The sequence below is a fragment of the Cyprinodon tularosa genome, unplaced genomic scaffold, assembly GCF_016077235.1.
Source record: "Cyprinodon tularosa strain WSP-4 unplaced genomic scaffold, ASM1607723v1 ctg81, whole genome shotgun sequence".
NCBI classification, from domain to species: Eukaryota; Metazoa; Chordata; class Actinopteri; order Cyprinodontiformes; family Cyprinodontidae; genus Cyprinodon; species Cyprinodon tularosa.
In genome coordinates, this window is record NW_024039574.1 from 326,760 (window position 1) to 341,733 (window position 14,974).

General features: G+C 36.7%; 1 protein-coding gene across 4 annotated transcripts; it reads left to right on the plus strand.

Moving 5' to 3' along the window:
* The first annotated feature begins 280 nt into the window (after nt 1–280).
* On the plus strand, nt 281–9,830 carry LOC119774366 (cell death-inducing p53-target protein 1 homolog). Of its 4 annotated transcripts, none has more exons than XM_038271843.1 (6): nt 281–416; nt 4,855–4,919; nt 4,956–5,306; nt 5,445–5,483; nt 6,111–6,270; nt 9,234–9,830. In XM_038271843.1, the coding sequence occupies exons 2-6, from the start codon at nt 4,856–4,858 to the stop codon at nt 9,337–9,339; spliced, it is 720 nt and encodes a 239-aa protein (XP_038127771.1). In that variant the 5' UTR covers nt 281–416; nt 4,855; the 3' UTR covers nt 9,340–9,830. The 4 variants fall into 4 exon arrangements, with proteins under 4 accessions (XP_038127771.1, XP_038127772.1, XP_038127770.1 ...); XM_038271844.1 differs by having other exon boundaries at nt 4,855–4,901; XM_038271842.1 differs by having other exon boundaries at nt 4,855–5,306.
* Nucleotides 9,831–14,974: the final 5,144 nt, after the last annotated feature.

Genomic DNA, 14,974 nt, shown 5'->3' on the forward strand with positions numbered 1-14,974 from the left:
AGCACTTTACATTGTCTTTGTACTGAATTGTGCTATACAAATAAATTTGCCTTGCCTTATTCCAAACAGTCCCTAATAGTTTGTAAACAACCCCTTAAACTCTTAATTCCAGTACGAAACTGATTTAAATCTCATCTATTATCAAGCAAGTGAAAAATTCTCTTAAATGAACAACTGTATTTACAAACAGGTTGGGCAGGTCTGTTCAGTGATGTATCCCTCAACACTTTTATGGAACACAGGAGTTTATGCGCTGTTTTGAAGCTACTGGCCACACCTACTTCTACCTACTAGCTGTTTTGCTACATTCCTGTCAATGTTTTGCATTCGAGTAATAAACACTGTCAGAGAAATAAGACGCTCTGGTTCATTTGCATTTTCATCATCTTTGGAGGCCTATATCAAACAAAACACAGGTAAGAAAATCTAAAACATTCGGATTAAGAGACAGAGATTTTCTCATACCATTAAGTTGTTTTCTTAGATCCAGATTTCCATAAGTTTGGATTGATATTTTTTGTATTTTAAAACCAATTGAAATTCAACGTAACATTCAGGCATGTTCTCAGGTATGCTCTTATTAAACTGGAGAATATTTTCTGATAAGGCAAATTTGTTAGAAGGAAAGGCCTTTTAACACTAACAACCTTTATTCGGTTATCAAAATTAGTTTTCATTAAGCCAAATCTTCTGTGTTAAAAATGTTTTTTATTGTTCTGATGTGGTCACCAAGTTTAAAAGTTCTTGTCTTTAATTACTATATCTTCTAAACTACAACTTGAATATAACCGTTTCAATTAGTTGAATGAGTGATTGAAATAAAAGGACTTTTGAATGTGGCAATTTTTTTTAGATAAATGTGTGTATCATATGTTTTTGACACTTTTATATAAAGGTTTGGCAGGAAAAGATTTGCTAGAACTATAATGATTACCAGTTGTGTCAAAAATACATACATTTGTTTATTAAGTAAAAGTATAGATACTGCAGTTTAAAAAACACTCTTGTCAAGTAAAAGTGAAACAGTTTGTGCTCCAAAAACTACTTCAAGTATAAAAGTATACAGTAACCTTTAAAACAGCCTGATGCAACTATATAAATTTAAAGCTAAATTTTTCGACCATTTTGAAAAATAATTTGAGATAGGGCCAAGGATGAGGGAGGTCTTGTTGGCGCCAATGATCTGCAATGGATGGCGCACATGACATAAAATAAATATTTATAAACATAAACCAAAGCGAAGAGTAACGAGTAACATTTGTTTTTAAAATGTAAGGAATAGAAAGTACAGAAACTTGTGTGAAAATGTAATGGGTAGAAGTCAGAAGTAGGAAGAAAAATAAGTAATAGAGTAAAGTATAGATACCTAAAGAATGTACTTAAGTACAGTAACACAGTATTTGTACTTTGTTACTTGACACCTCTGATGATAACATATATTTAATTTTTTTTATTTTAAAAAGCCATGTAGCAAAAAAAAAAAAAAAAAAATTTATATATATATATATATATATATATATATATAAAGGTGCTGGTCATAAAATTAGAATATCATGAAAAAGTAGATTGATTTCAGTAATTCCATTTAAAAAGTGAAACTTGTATATTATATTCATACATTACATACAAACTCATATATTTCAGATGTTTATTTTGTTTAATGTTGATGATTACAAATGACAACAAATGAAAATCTCAAATTCATCATATCAGAAAATTAGAATATTACTGAAGACCAATAAAAACAAAGGATTTATAGAAATGTTGGCCAACTGAAAAGTATGAACATGAAAAGTATGAGCATGTACAGCACTCAGTATTTAGTTGGGCCTCCTTTGGCCTGTATTACTGCAGCAATGCGGCGTGGCATGGAGTCGATCAGTCTGTGGCACTGCTCAGGTGTTATGATAGCCCAGGTTGCTCTAATAGTGGCTTTTAGCTCTTCTGAATTGTTGGGTCTGGTGTATTGCATCTTCTTCTTCACAATACCCCATAGATTTTCTATGGGGTTAAGGTCAGGAGAGTTTGCTGGCCAATTAAGAACAGGGATACCATGGTCCTTCAACCAGGTACTGGTAGCTTTGGCACTGTGTGCAGGTGCCAAGTCCTGTTGGAAAATGAAATCTGCATCTCCAAAAAGTTGGTCAGCTGCAGGAAGCATGAAGTGCTCTAAAACTTCCTGGTATGTGGCTGCGTTGACCCTGGACCTCAGAAAACACAATGGACCAACACCAGCAGATGACATGGCACCCCAAACCATCACTGACTGTGGAAACTTTACACTGGACTTCAAGCAACGTGGATGAAGTGCCTCTCTTCTTTTCCTCCAGACTCTGGGACCTTGATTTCCAAAGGAAATGCAAAATTTACTTTCATCAGAGAACATGACTTTGGACCACTCACCAGCAGTCCAGTCCTGTTTCTCTTTAGCCCAGGCAAGACGCTTCTGACGCTGTCTGTGGTTCAAGAGTGGCTTGACACAAGGAATGCGACAGCAGAAACCCATGTCTTTCATACGTCTGTGTGTGGTGGTTCTTGAAGCACTCACTCCAGCTGCAGTCCACTCTTTGTGAATCTCCCCCACATTTTTGAATGGGTTTTGTTTCACAATCCTCTCCAGGGTGCGGTTATCTCTCTTGCTTGTACACTTTTTTCGACCACATCTTTTCCTTCCCTTCGCCTCTCTATTAATGTGCTTGGACACTGAGCTCTGTGAACAGCCAGCCTCTTTAGCGATGACCTTTTGTGTCTTGCCCTCCTTGTGCAAGGTGTCGATGGTCGTCTTTTGGACAACTGTCAAGTCAGCAGTCTTCCCCATGATTGTGTAGCCTATAGAACTAGACTGAAAGACCATTTAAAGGCTTTTGCAGGTGGTTTGAGTTAATTAGCTGATTAGAGTGTGGCACCAGGGGCCATCAATTTTGAACCTTTTCACAATATTCTAATTTTCTGATATGATGAATTTGAGATTTTCATTTGTTGTCATTTGTAATCATCAAAATTAAACAAAATAAACATCTGAAATATATGAGTTTGTATGTAATGTATGAATATAATATACAAGTTTCACTTTTTAAATGGAATTACTGAAATCAATCTACTTTTTCATGATATTCTAATTTTATGACCAGCACCTGTATATATATATATATATATATATATATATATATATATATATATATATATATATATATATATATATATATATATATATATATATATATATATATATATATATATATATATATATATATATATATATATATAGAGTGTGTCAAAAAAATACCTTTGGCAGAGTGTTAAAGCAGAGTGACATGGAAAGCCAAAAATGGCATCTGGTATGTCACTTTTGAAAGTTCTATTTCAGTTGAAAGGAGGCATATCCCATTTGAAAAGTGGTGTATGCTATTGAAAAATGGCATATTTGTTAACTGCCTGTGGTTTCTTTGTGTCTTTTGGTCAAACTGATATATCTGATATCATGTAATGCTTTTTAAAAAAAATTTATCAGAAAATTTACAGTAAGGTTAATCATAACATCTCTACCTTTTTTAAAAAAACACTGCAATTCCTAAACATCATTCAGTCATTTGTTCTCAGTTTCCTGCTGTGTGCCACACCTACACCTTGTTAGTTAAATTTGTCATGAAATGCATTACCCAGCACAGCCACCCCAACCGGTTTGTAATTAGTACTGACTTTATTGAAGTCGTGACTCTTTCAAGCTGTAGAAAATGAATAAGATCTGTAATAGAATAAATATAATCTTGAAGAATATCTGACGCTACAGCAGACCTGTATGCCAGATATAATGTCACATGTTTTGAGTTTATAAAGCACCCTATGTTTTTTACAAAAAATTGTAATTACTTAAAAAATTTATAAATCATCAACAATTAAGATGGACTGGGTGCTTAGCTGTGTTCCAAACTGTCTTTCCTTAAAAATGGGTAAAAATCCAGGTGCTCTGCTGGAGGGCAATGTGATGAGGGAGTGGCAAGGTAAATTATTTTGGGCGGGAGGGAATGGCTCCGGCTGGGTGGCCTGTATGGGACATGTTGCCCCTGTCCCCCGGGGGCTTTTATTAGGGGTCATCTGGCCCGGGTGCGGGATGGGGGGCTGGGTCCAAAGTAGGAACAAGGTGAGTTAGTGTAGTACTGACCACCCCAATCCCCAGTGTTATTGGAAAGACTGTAGTAGGGTTAATGGACTCTGATCCTGCTAATTTTGGAATTTGTTTGCCTTACAATAACATTCAGAAGGAGCAGCAACAAGAAAAATGGGCAGGAGCATGCAGAGGAGGAACAGAATTTATTGGTTATTATTATTTATTGGTGACAGCGATTATTCCTATGCACATTTATAATTTTTATTAAACACAACAACACCACCTCTGACATGTTTTCTTCCAAAATGTTAACGAGCTTACTATATGCTCTTCTCTATGTTGCTCTGTGAAATAATACCACAATATGATACACTGAAATGTGTTGATGTGATTTGGTAAATATGCAATCCTTGTTTGAAAAGAAAAAAATATATAAAAAAGGCCCAAATGTTTTATATGAGAACACTGACCCACTGTTTTGTGATAATCTATTCTTCCCAATGCTGTTACACTGCTGTCATAGGCTATATATAATCAGTGTTGTTTTGGGAAGAACTCATGTAACCTTAACAATTAACTTTCATGAGTTCTTTTATTCAGCAATCAATCGCTCTCCTCATTTTAAGCACTTTTGGCAAACTTTGTGCCACAGAGTCACAACTATGCTTCTATTGTAAAAGGCTGCTGGAGACATTAATTATTTTACAGCTTTACTAAAATAAATTTTATACATCTTTTACTTCAAGGATGGAAAAAGGTGAAGGACCTCCTCCAGATATCAAAGTTTCTCCAGATATCACAGTTCCTCCAGATATCACAGTTCCTCCAGATATCACAGTTTCTCCAGATATCACAGTTCCTCCAGATATCACAGTTTCTCCAGATATCACAGTTTCTCCAGATATGCCAGCACCACCATATCCTGGCCCCCCTTTGGAAGACAACATGGTCAATAAATCACCACCAGTATACACAGCGGATTTTCAGCCTCCAACCCAGCCTCCGGCCCAGCAATATAACCAGCCAATATTTCAGCCTGTTGGTCAGCAGTATCCCCAATCCACTGATCAGCAATATTTCCAGCCTGAAGCCCAGCCGTATCAACCGCCTGTTGACCCATATCTTCAGCAGCAATATCCTCAGCAGTATTCCGTACCTGGTATACAGCAAAATACTCAGCAATATGCACATGTAAATGGTAAGAAAACAGACATTTAAATATGTCTACACCTTGCATATTTTCACTTAATAATGTTAAGTCCTTTCCTGACATGATTGCTTCTTCATATATGATTAACACTTTATGAATCAGTATTTTTTTTCCCCCTGCGTCTAGCTCAACAGCCGGTTGTGGTGTGTGTGAATCCAGGTGTCGGTGGGTGACTTCATCAATTTGTTTTCTATTATTAAAAAATTACTTTGAATTTTAGAGAGGTACACTAGAGGTCCAAAGATAGTGGTGTGTGTTGTAGGAAAATTATACAAATTTGCAAAACAAGGAAATAGAAAATGGTTAACAACATCAAATTTTATAAGCCATTGTTGTGTCAGCCTTTATTATCTGGTCCAGTCCGATGAGGTATATGTTTCTCAGATTGTGCAAGCAAAGGAGGAAACATTTTTAAGCATTAAAAGAACAAAATCATTGATACAAATTACAGAGAAAGATCTCACCTTCTATTTTAGGCCTTTTTGCATTTTGACCATTTAGCTGGGTGACCCCTGTACAAAAAAAGGCAGAGAGCTTTTGAATACTTTCCAATATTATCCAAAAGTCAGCCAGGAAGTCTCTCCCCGAAACCCCCGAGTCAACCTTCTGTCCTTCTTACACAGCCTAGAGCATTACCATATAAGATGATAGAGGAGCCACTCTGGCCATCGCATGCCAACTTTTGACTGACACAGAAGATTGAACACATACATAAATAAACTGATGTAATGGTTATTAAAAAGAGAAGAAAAGAAAAAAGATCTCCACCTCCATTAACAAGAACTGTTACAGGGTCTGCTACGGTGGTGAAAGCAGTGGTTGCGCAACCAAAGCCCACTGATTCTCCTGGAAATATGCTATGTCCGTATTGCCAGACCACAGTTGTGACCTCAATTGAATACAAACTGGGCCTCCTCACCTGGATAATTGTTGGATCACTATTTATCATAGGGTAAGTAAAAACTTCAACATGAAAACACACATAATGTCTGGTGGTGGGCTTAAATTTCTACAAACTATAAACAGTTACGTCGGCCGAAGAGGAAAAACATGGTCCGATTGCATTAGGTTATGGCAAATTCAAAAAATTCAGCAAACACACAAATTAGACTAGCAAACTTGTGAGACACACAAGAAAAAACACAAGCATGGGGTTAGCAAACAGATAAATGATGCCGTCACACAAAACCCATATATACGTAAAATGCTGAAAATAGCAAAGCAACTGCAGGTTAAGAAACACTGCAAACTTCTACTGCATAAAGGAAGTTCTCCAGACCCAGGGGATCAGTGGCAGCGATACACTGGAGTAGAGTCCTGCACGGGTCGAGTTTTACCAACCCGCATCTGCCCGAACCCGTAAGGATGACTACCGAACCCAACCCGTCACCCGCGGATATCTTCAATTCAAATCCGAACCTGACCCGACCCGTTAATATTTAAACCGCAACCCGACCCGTTAACACATCAAGTAATAGGCTATAGTACGCTGCGCTGCAGAACAGCGCCATCAACACTGCAGCAGACGTGTATGCACTGACTGTGGCCTTTTTGGAGAGAAGCCCACACTGCCGGCAGGGCTTTAAGCTACAACAAGGGTGACCCCAGTGCCTGATTAATATAACATTTCTGATGTCCATAACTACACACACGCATAAAAACGACCCCCGACCCGTTTATTTTTATTCATGTATTTTTCCCCGACAAAAAAGAACATTTTAGCGGGTGACCCGTCGGGGACCCACGGCTACCCGACCCATTGCAGGACTCTACAATGGAGCAAGAAGGAATGTTTGCATTTTGTCATTTACTCTTCAGCAGTCCCTCACATCTTATTGAGGCCCTGCTGCGTATTGCGGTGGTGAGGCTGTAATCTTTTTCTGTGTTGGCCCAAAATCCTCTTCTGCTACTTCAAGAAAAGCCAAAGGGGGTAAACATTTTTACTATAATTTTACTTACTTTCCAAACTCATGGTTTTAGTAGTTCCTTAAAATCTCCCGTCTGGTAAGCTTGCAGTGATTATTTTCACTTGCATTTTGCCATTTACTCTTCAGAAATCTCTCACATGGAGCCTGCATGCATCAACAGTGGAGAGAAAATTTCCCTATTACCAGGAAGAAACCCCTAGCAAAACCAGGCTCAGTGTGAGTGGCCTTCCGTGGAAGCCGACTAGGGTTAAAGGAAATAGAAGCAGACATACAAAAAGCAGCAGAATACAAAAGGTACTTTTGTACTAGCTCCACCAGTTGCCCAGTCCAAGAAAGACACAGCCAGGCAGACATGCTCCAAGCCAGTTTCCATGTCAAAGGATGAAAGAGAGCACATACAGTTAGTCATGGTAAAGGGTTCTATTAAAAATGTAAGCATGGGTGGATCTAACCCCAGGGTTCTATTGAAAATGTAAACACCACGGATGGTCCATAGAATGCTCTTACCATGTGGAATTCCCTGCTCGCTGCTTCCCTCTGCGGTTTGCATAGGGGTATTGTGTAAATTTGCTGCAGACGCTGCGTGTGGTCTGAATGCAACTTCTTATAAATAAACAACCTCACTTGATTTTGAGGTCTAAACTGAAAAAACAAACAAACAAACAACAAACAATGTAACAACTAAAGTATTTATAGGTGTAATTTTCTCTTTTGCCATACTTAACAGTCAAAAAATAGTTTGAAATGTTTTAGTTTACAAAAAAACATTTTTTCAACTTGCATTTCAGACATGAAAAAAAAACATTGTTATATTCTTATTTGTAAGATTTTCCTCCCACTTACCCTTTAGGCTTAACCAACAAAAAAATTATTCCCTGAGATATTCTGGTCTGTATATCATTTTTTACATGGCTTTCAGGGATACACATAGACACAAAACAACAAAATATATTAGAAAAATATATTTTCATCTTTAAAAAAAACTTTTCTCACTTGCCCTCCAGGGCTTCTGTAATATTGAATCCTCATAGGAAAAAGAAGTGTAATCGTTTTAAACATCAGTAATCTCTACCTTCTTTTGTTACAACTTTAATAAAAACTAATCCATCCCCAATTTAAAAGTGATATTCTGATTTGTGCGGGCAAAAGTTTGCTGACAAAACAGTTTATTTCTCTTTCCATGTATGACAGACTACACTTACAACTACCTTAAAGCGGGATTTTTACATCACAAAAATTGTAACATGCTTGGCCAAACATGAGTGTCCCTCTATAAATGTGCTTTATTTTACATCAAAAATCTTGAGCATCAAACGATTACTCCAGAACACACAGGTGTGGCAGCATTAGTGTTGCGCTGATGCCATTCTTAGGTCCCGATACCGACACCCGATACCTTGTTGTGCAGTATTTGCCGATACCATACCAATACCATCTGTTTGAAATTGATGTGTTTGTTTGTTTATGAAGAACTGCATACTACATGGATGTAAAATAATTGCCATCATAGCTTTGACAAGCTGTTGCCTACATGTGTGAAGCAGTAAAAGACTAATACAAAGTGAATTGAGTAGAACTTTTTATTGCCTACCTAGAATGGATGACAATAGTTAAATAAACTCTTGGCTCTAAAAATGATATCGGTGCCATATTTGTCGGTATTCGCCGATACCAATAACACCATTTTAGTGCACTATCGGGGCCTTGGCTGATACTGGTATCGGTATCGGTATATACCAATACTGCAACCAAAAGGCAAATTTATGCCATTAAACATGAACATGGGCTTGCAGATGATTATGAACAAAAGGATATAGTATTAATCAAAACAGCTAAATTAATAAAAAAAAAAACGTTGTGACCTTATGACCTCTTTAAACTAAAGTATATATTTGAGATAAATATGTTGTTTCTCATCAGCTCTAATAAATCATCTTGATCATTAATTAATTTGTCTCTTTTTATCCTATTCTATCCTCCACTCCAGATTCTGGCCCTGCTGTTTAATCCCCTTCTGTGTGAATGCTTGCAAGGATGTGCAGCATTCCTGTCCACAATGCAACAATGTCCTGCACACCCACAAATTATTGTGAAGCACAGTGAAACCAGCAGTGACCTGTATAAAAGTTGACTTTCCATTATGGCTACATTTATTTTCCTACTATCTTCTATCAAAATTTTACAATGTTAACTTGTGTTGTATTATTCTAAAAGATGTTTCATAGTTAAATGATTGTACACAAATCGTAACTCAAGTATATTTCTTCCTTCTGTTTAGTTGTTTATGATTCATTGATTTAACAATATACATGATGCATGTATTTTATTGTTTCACTGGGGTAATTTCATCAGGTATGGTAGTGGTTTTGTTGGCTAAAGTAATTTCCTTTTACTATATATAATAAAACATCGGATCAATGTTTAAAAGCATTATGATTCTAACTGTATACTATATGTAACATACAAGAGATAAGATTAATAATAGATCCTAATTTTTTATTTTTTTCTTGTTTTCCTTGGACCCTAATACGTTTTTTTGATCATCCTGAAATGTTGTGTGTAAAAATACAATGTGTAAATTTTACATGAATGAATCCAGTCTTTCTTTATAGAAGTGGCACCTTCTAAATATGGTTTCTAAAATAGACTTTGCTCAGTGCATTGCTGGGTTATAAAACCTTGAAGACCAGGAAAGTCTTTGCCTTCCGCGGTATAGTTGTCTTTTCTCAGACTGCTGTCTTGGTACTCTTTACCAGAATCTAACTTTGTTTATCATCAGGTAAGTAAACAAATTTCTTTCGAGCAGAAAAAAAATGTATTCTTTTACTGCAGCCTCTCAGAATGAGAAAGTTGTTTGTATCATTACTGTACTAGGGAGTAGCAGCCTAGTGATTAGGGCTAGGAATCCTGAAGTATTAGTTCGAAACCCACTCCCACAGACTGCCACTCTGGGGGGTCTGAGCAAGAACCTAAACTCCTGATTGCTACCCGGGCACTGCAGAGTGGCAGATCACTCCTCCCCATAGGGGATGGGTTAAATGCAAAGAGTTAATTTCTCCACTGTTAGATCAATAAACTTATATTTATTTATTTTATTTGTATTTATTATTTTACTTTAAAAACAAAGTGATTAAGCTGTGAAAAACCTGAAATGTACCAATACTAATCTTTAAAAATTTCTATTCTTTTCATAAATTCTCCTGGATGAGCATATGGCAATGAGTTTTACTTGCATTTTGTCGTTGACTCGTCAGCAGTCCGTCACACATTTAGTGGCAGTGAAGGGCAGGGCTGCTGAGAGCACTTTTGAACAGGGGATGCTATGAAATTTTTTGGGGGGGGGTTTGGATGAAAGACCTATGAGCCTATAGGCCTAATTAAAAATCAATAAAAAAATAAAAGTAAATAGATTGAGATTCACTACTTTATTGTCATATACACCTCAGTGCACACAAGCAGGGTCTGTAACACAAATACATCATTAGTTATCAGGTGAATTAATGTGCTATTAATTAAAATTCACCATAAAACTATAACAATATAGATTTGGTCAGCTAGCATGACCCCGAGTCACTTTGTTTATCTCACACATGACTCTATTAGCTCCAAAATCCTTTTACATAAACCACAAGGACAAAATTATATTATTACTGTAAATCCACTAATATTGGTCTGTATTCCATTAGCGGCCGGGACTCTAACAATGGCCGGTCTCATTGTCGCCGGATTTAAATCATGACCGGACTCCTATACAGGCTGGGGCCATAATTAGATATTAAAAATGCACTATGTTTGCTTTGTGGTGAACAACGTTAAAATGACAGAATTTCATTGGCCTTTGTTGTTCTGAATTTCCCTTGAGATATACGATAGCGGTTGCCTACTTCCACTTAGGCTAAGTTTAATATGTCGCTGTGATGGCAGAACAGTTTCCTTTAACTTTTTGTCCCATTTTGTTGTACTTTGTTCCTTAAGTCGTTTGGCCAAGATTACATTCTGTGTAGGCTTTTTTTTTTTTTTTCGCATTGCCTTGCAGAAAAATTGCAGCTGCTGGGAGATGTCTTAATTACCTGTATTTGTTGATAATGTTCTGTATACCGCTATGGTAACTACTTTTTCAATTTTTTTTTCATTGATTCTAACCCTTTTAGGAAAGGGGCTAAAACCCTGGTCAGTAATCAAATTACAGTTATAATCATTTAGCTGATAATGAATAACTAGCTTTACCCTTGATTTGAATGTCCTATTAATTAACTAACTTCCAGTTCTAGTTATTTAATATATTCATAATCTAAGTTAAATGGCACAACAACTTTGAAAGTGTCTACAAGTGCAGTCCCAAAAACCCTTCAAGCATTACAAAGAAACTGGCTCACATGAGGACCGCCCCAGGAAAGGAAGTCCAAGAGTCACCTCTGTTGCGGAGGATAGGTTCATCCGAGTCACCAGCCTCAGAAATCACAGGTTAACAGCAGCTCAGATTAGAGACCAGGTCAATGCCACACAGAGTTCTAGCAGCACACACATCTCTAGAACAGCTGTTAAGAGGAGACTGTGTGAATCAGGCCTGCATGGTAAAATAGCTTATAGGAAACCACTGCAAGGACAGGAAACAATCAGAAGAGACTTGCTTGGGCTAAAGAACACAAGGAATGGACATTAGACGAGTGGAAATCTTTGCTTTGGTCTGATGAGTCCAAATTTGAGATCTTTGGTTTCAACCATCGTGTCTTTGTGAAAAGATGAACTGATGGACTCTAAATGCCTGGTTCCCACCATGAATCATAGAGGAGAAGGTGTGATGGTGTGGGGGTGCTTTGCTGGTGAAACTGTTGGGGATTTATTTAACATTGAAGGCATAAAGTACTGAACCAGCATGGCTACCACAGCATCTTGCAGCAGAATTCTATTCCATCTGGTTTGCATTTAGTTGGACCATGATTTATTTTTCAACAGGACAAGGACCCCAAACACACCTCCAGGCTGTGTAAGGGCTATTTGACCAAGAAGGAGATTGATAGGGTGCTGCACCAGATGACCTGACCTCCACAAATCCCAAAAAATAATAATCTGTCATTAAATTACAATTCATAATTTTGACTAATTGCTTTGTTTTGGTCTTCTGGCATTCCAAAACACATTTTATCCTAACAAGTTTACAAATTTTTTCCGTAACACTCCACAGAAAAGTAATATCCAGTTGTTTCCCATGAAATAAAATCATGATTATTGGGTTCCAGTTTGTGGGGTCAGTTTGTTTTCCTTTTCAGTTCCACTGTTCGTCCACCAATTGGTGCCACCTGGTTACTCTGAGTTGGAGGGCTAGCCAACACAAATCAACCATCCACACCTGCAATGAATCATCATCACCTCAGAGGAGTATATGAGCAGGTAACTGTCTTCACCTCTTCGCCAGAGTGTTTGCCTGTTTTGGGTAACCTAGCCCCTCTGAGCTTTGCTGAGTTTATGTGTGAGCTTTACCAGTGAATTCGTGCTCTTACCTATTTTGTTTCTTGTGAATCTTCGGCAGGAAACCTTCAGATCCTTTGGGAAAACCTCTCGAGACGCCGAAAGTTCCACAACTCAACTCTTCTGAGCTCCAATCTCATCAAGGTCTTCAGTTGACAGTCTGCTCCGCTGCTCCTCTGTGCTACCATAAACTTACCTGTCCGCCCTCCAACAACTCGTCCACCTTCAACCAGCCAAGGCCTCCACAAACTGGAACCTCTTAACACCCTCCAATTCAAGCAGCTAGTTCAATTCAGAACAGAGCATCAGTCTTATTAAAATAAGCTTTGCAATGAAGCGTTGGAGGTGTATAGTGGGCTGAAAAGATTGTGTTCATTTACAGTGTTGGGGGTTAAGGGTTAAATAAACAACACATGACACAAGTTACACAAGTAATGCATCACTGTAAGATACTAGATTTGGCAGTAGGACAGTACTATAATGGCTTACAAACACATTTTTTATATAGTATTACAGTTACTAAGGTGGATAATGCATTACTATCTGAGCTGAACCACCCACAGCGAGTGACTTAAATAAAGAGAACAAATGTCTACAGATAACAATAGTACAGGTAACCTAAAAAAACACCTGGAGAGAGTGCACAGCATTCTTAAGCTATAGGCTAAATTAACTCTTACCAGCAACAAGTCAGAAGATGATGGTGCAAGTAAATCTACAAAACCAAAGATGGATTTCTCCACACCAGAGGTAAAGATGTTCGACCCAGGAGAAGTGAGAAGGCTGATGGCAAAGTATGTCGTGGAGGATGCGCTTCGTCTTTCTATGCCTGAGTTGTCAGCATCTAAAAAGCTCATCAGAAAAATCCCTGTTCTTATTAGTAACAAGGTAAAAACATATGTCTAATGATGCAATACTTTTGTTTTCCATGGTTCATTTAACCCCTTGATGCCCATATTTATATACATGTATATATTTTTAAGAAATTAAAAATGAGTTACTAAAAGCTAATAAGTAATTGGTTACTTTACAAGAAAAATAAATAATTGAAATATATATTGATATAATAATTGAAAATGAACATTTTACTTTCGAAACACAAAGGTAACTTGTAATATAAAACATATTAGATTTTGCCCAACACAGCTTCTTTATGGGTGTAAGGAATGAGAGGACAAACAATTACGCACAGAAAATTCATTGTCCAAATTCTGAAAGCTGAAATTTTGAAATATTTTTTAAAAACGTGTTGAAATAAAAATGTGTGTAGAGCTCTCATATAGCGATGTGTTCTTTTATGGTTCTAAATTCTTCATAAAATTCAAATACTCTAGATAAGAACTTTTGGTCCTTATTTGGATAATCTGTGTCAAATACTCCCTTTTAAATACAAAAAGGATCACTGTTTGAAATTTTACATAGTTGTTCTCCAAAACATGAACAACAAATGTAGTGAGTTGAGAAGGTCAGCAATAAATTATATTCAAGATATAGAAACATTAAATATTTCTTTTTTATGCAAGAAAAAAAAATACTTTGAAAATGTTCAAAGTTATATACATTTTACAATCGTTTTACTAATGTTTCTCCAGAAACTAGACGATCTTAGCTTTCAAATGAGATACATCACAAGCATGTATAGCATATTAAATAACTAATTAAATAAGTGGAACATATTTATTTATTAAGGATAAAGAAATATACATAATATTTAAGGTAACATTTAAATGTTTATATTTACTGTATCCCGGGAAATACTTAGCCTCACAGGACACAAAAACTGGGGTTCTAAATGTGCATTATATTTTATTTTCCATTTAGACACATTAACCAAAACTGTCTTGTTTTTTACTTTTGTTCAAAAATGAGAACAAATGCGAACCAAACGTTAAGTAACCACTGAAATGTGGCAATCTCTAAAATAAAAGATAATTCACCAAAAAAAGAAAACACAATATCTAAAGAAAAAATAAAGAAATACGGCAATGGCCTCTGACTGCACAAACAAAATACAGAGAACTACATTACACCACAGTGATTTAGAGCACATGAAATTGTGATATGACTTATTTTATCAACACTTACATTCCAGAATAAGATGATCAGACATCTTATTTCATGTGCAGGAAATAGCCGCAAAGCACCACACATACAGGTTCCCTGAACCCTCCGTTTCAGAAAAATAAAATAGTAGTAAGCCAACACTTTAATTTACCACCCGGCTACATTATTTTATGAAATATATGGTACATTTAGATT

Bases quoted from the DNA above. Each gene is read 5' to 3' on its own strand.
- LOC119774366 (XM_038271842.1), top strand. From the start codon at position 4,856: ATGGAAAAAGGTGAAGGACCTCCTCCAGATATCAAAGTTTCTCCAGAT. The intron at 5,484-6,110 runs GTGGGTGACTTC...GAACTGTTACAG, and splicing joins GTGTGTGAATCCAGGTGTCG to GGTCTGCTACGGTGGTGAAA. The intron at 6,271-9,233 runs GTAAGTAAAAAC...CCTCCACTCCAG, and splicing joins GGATCACTATTTATCATAGG to ATTCTGGCCCTGCTGTTTAA.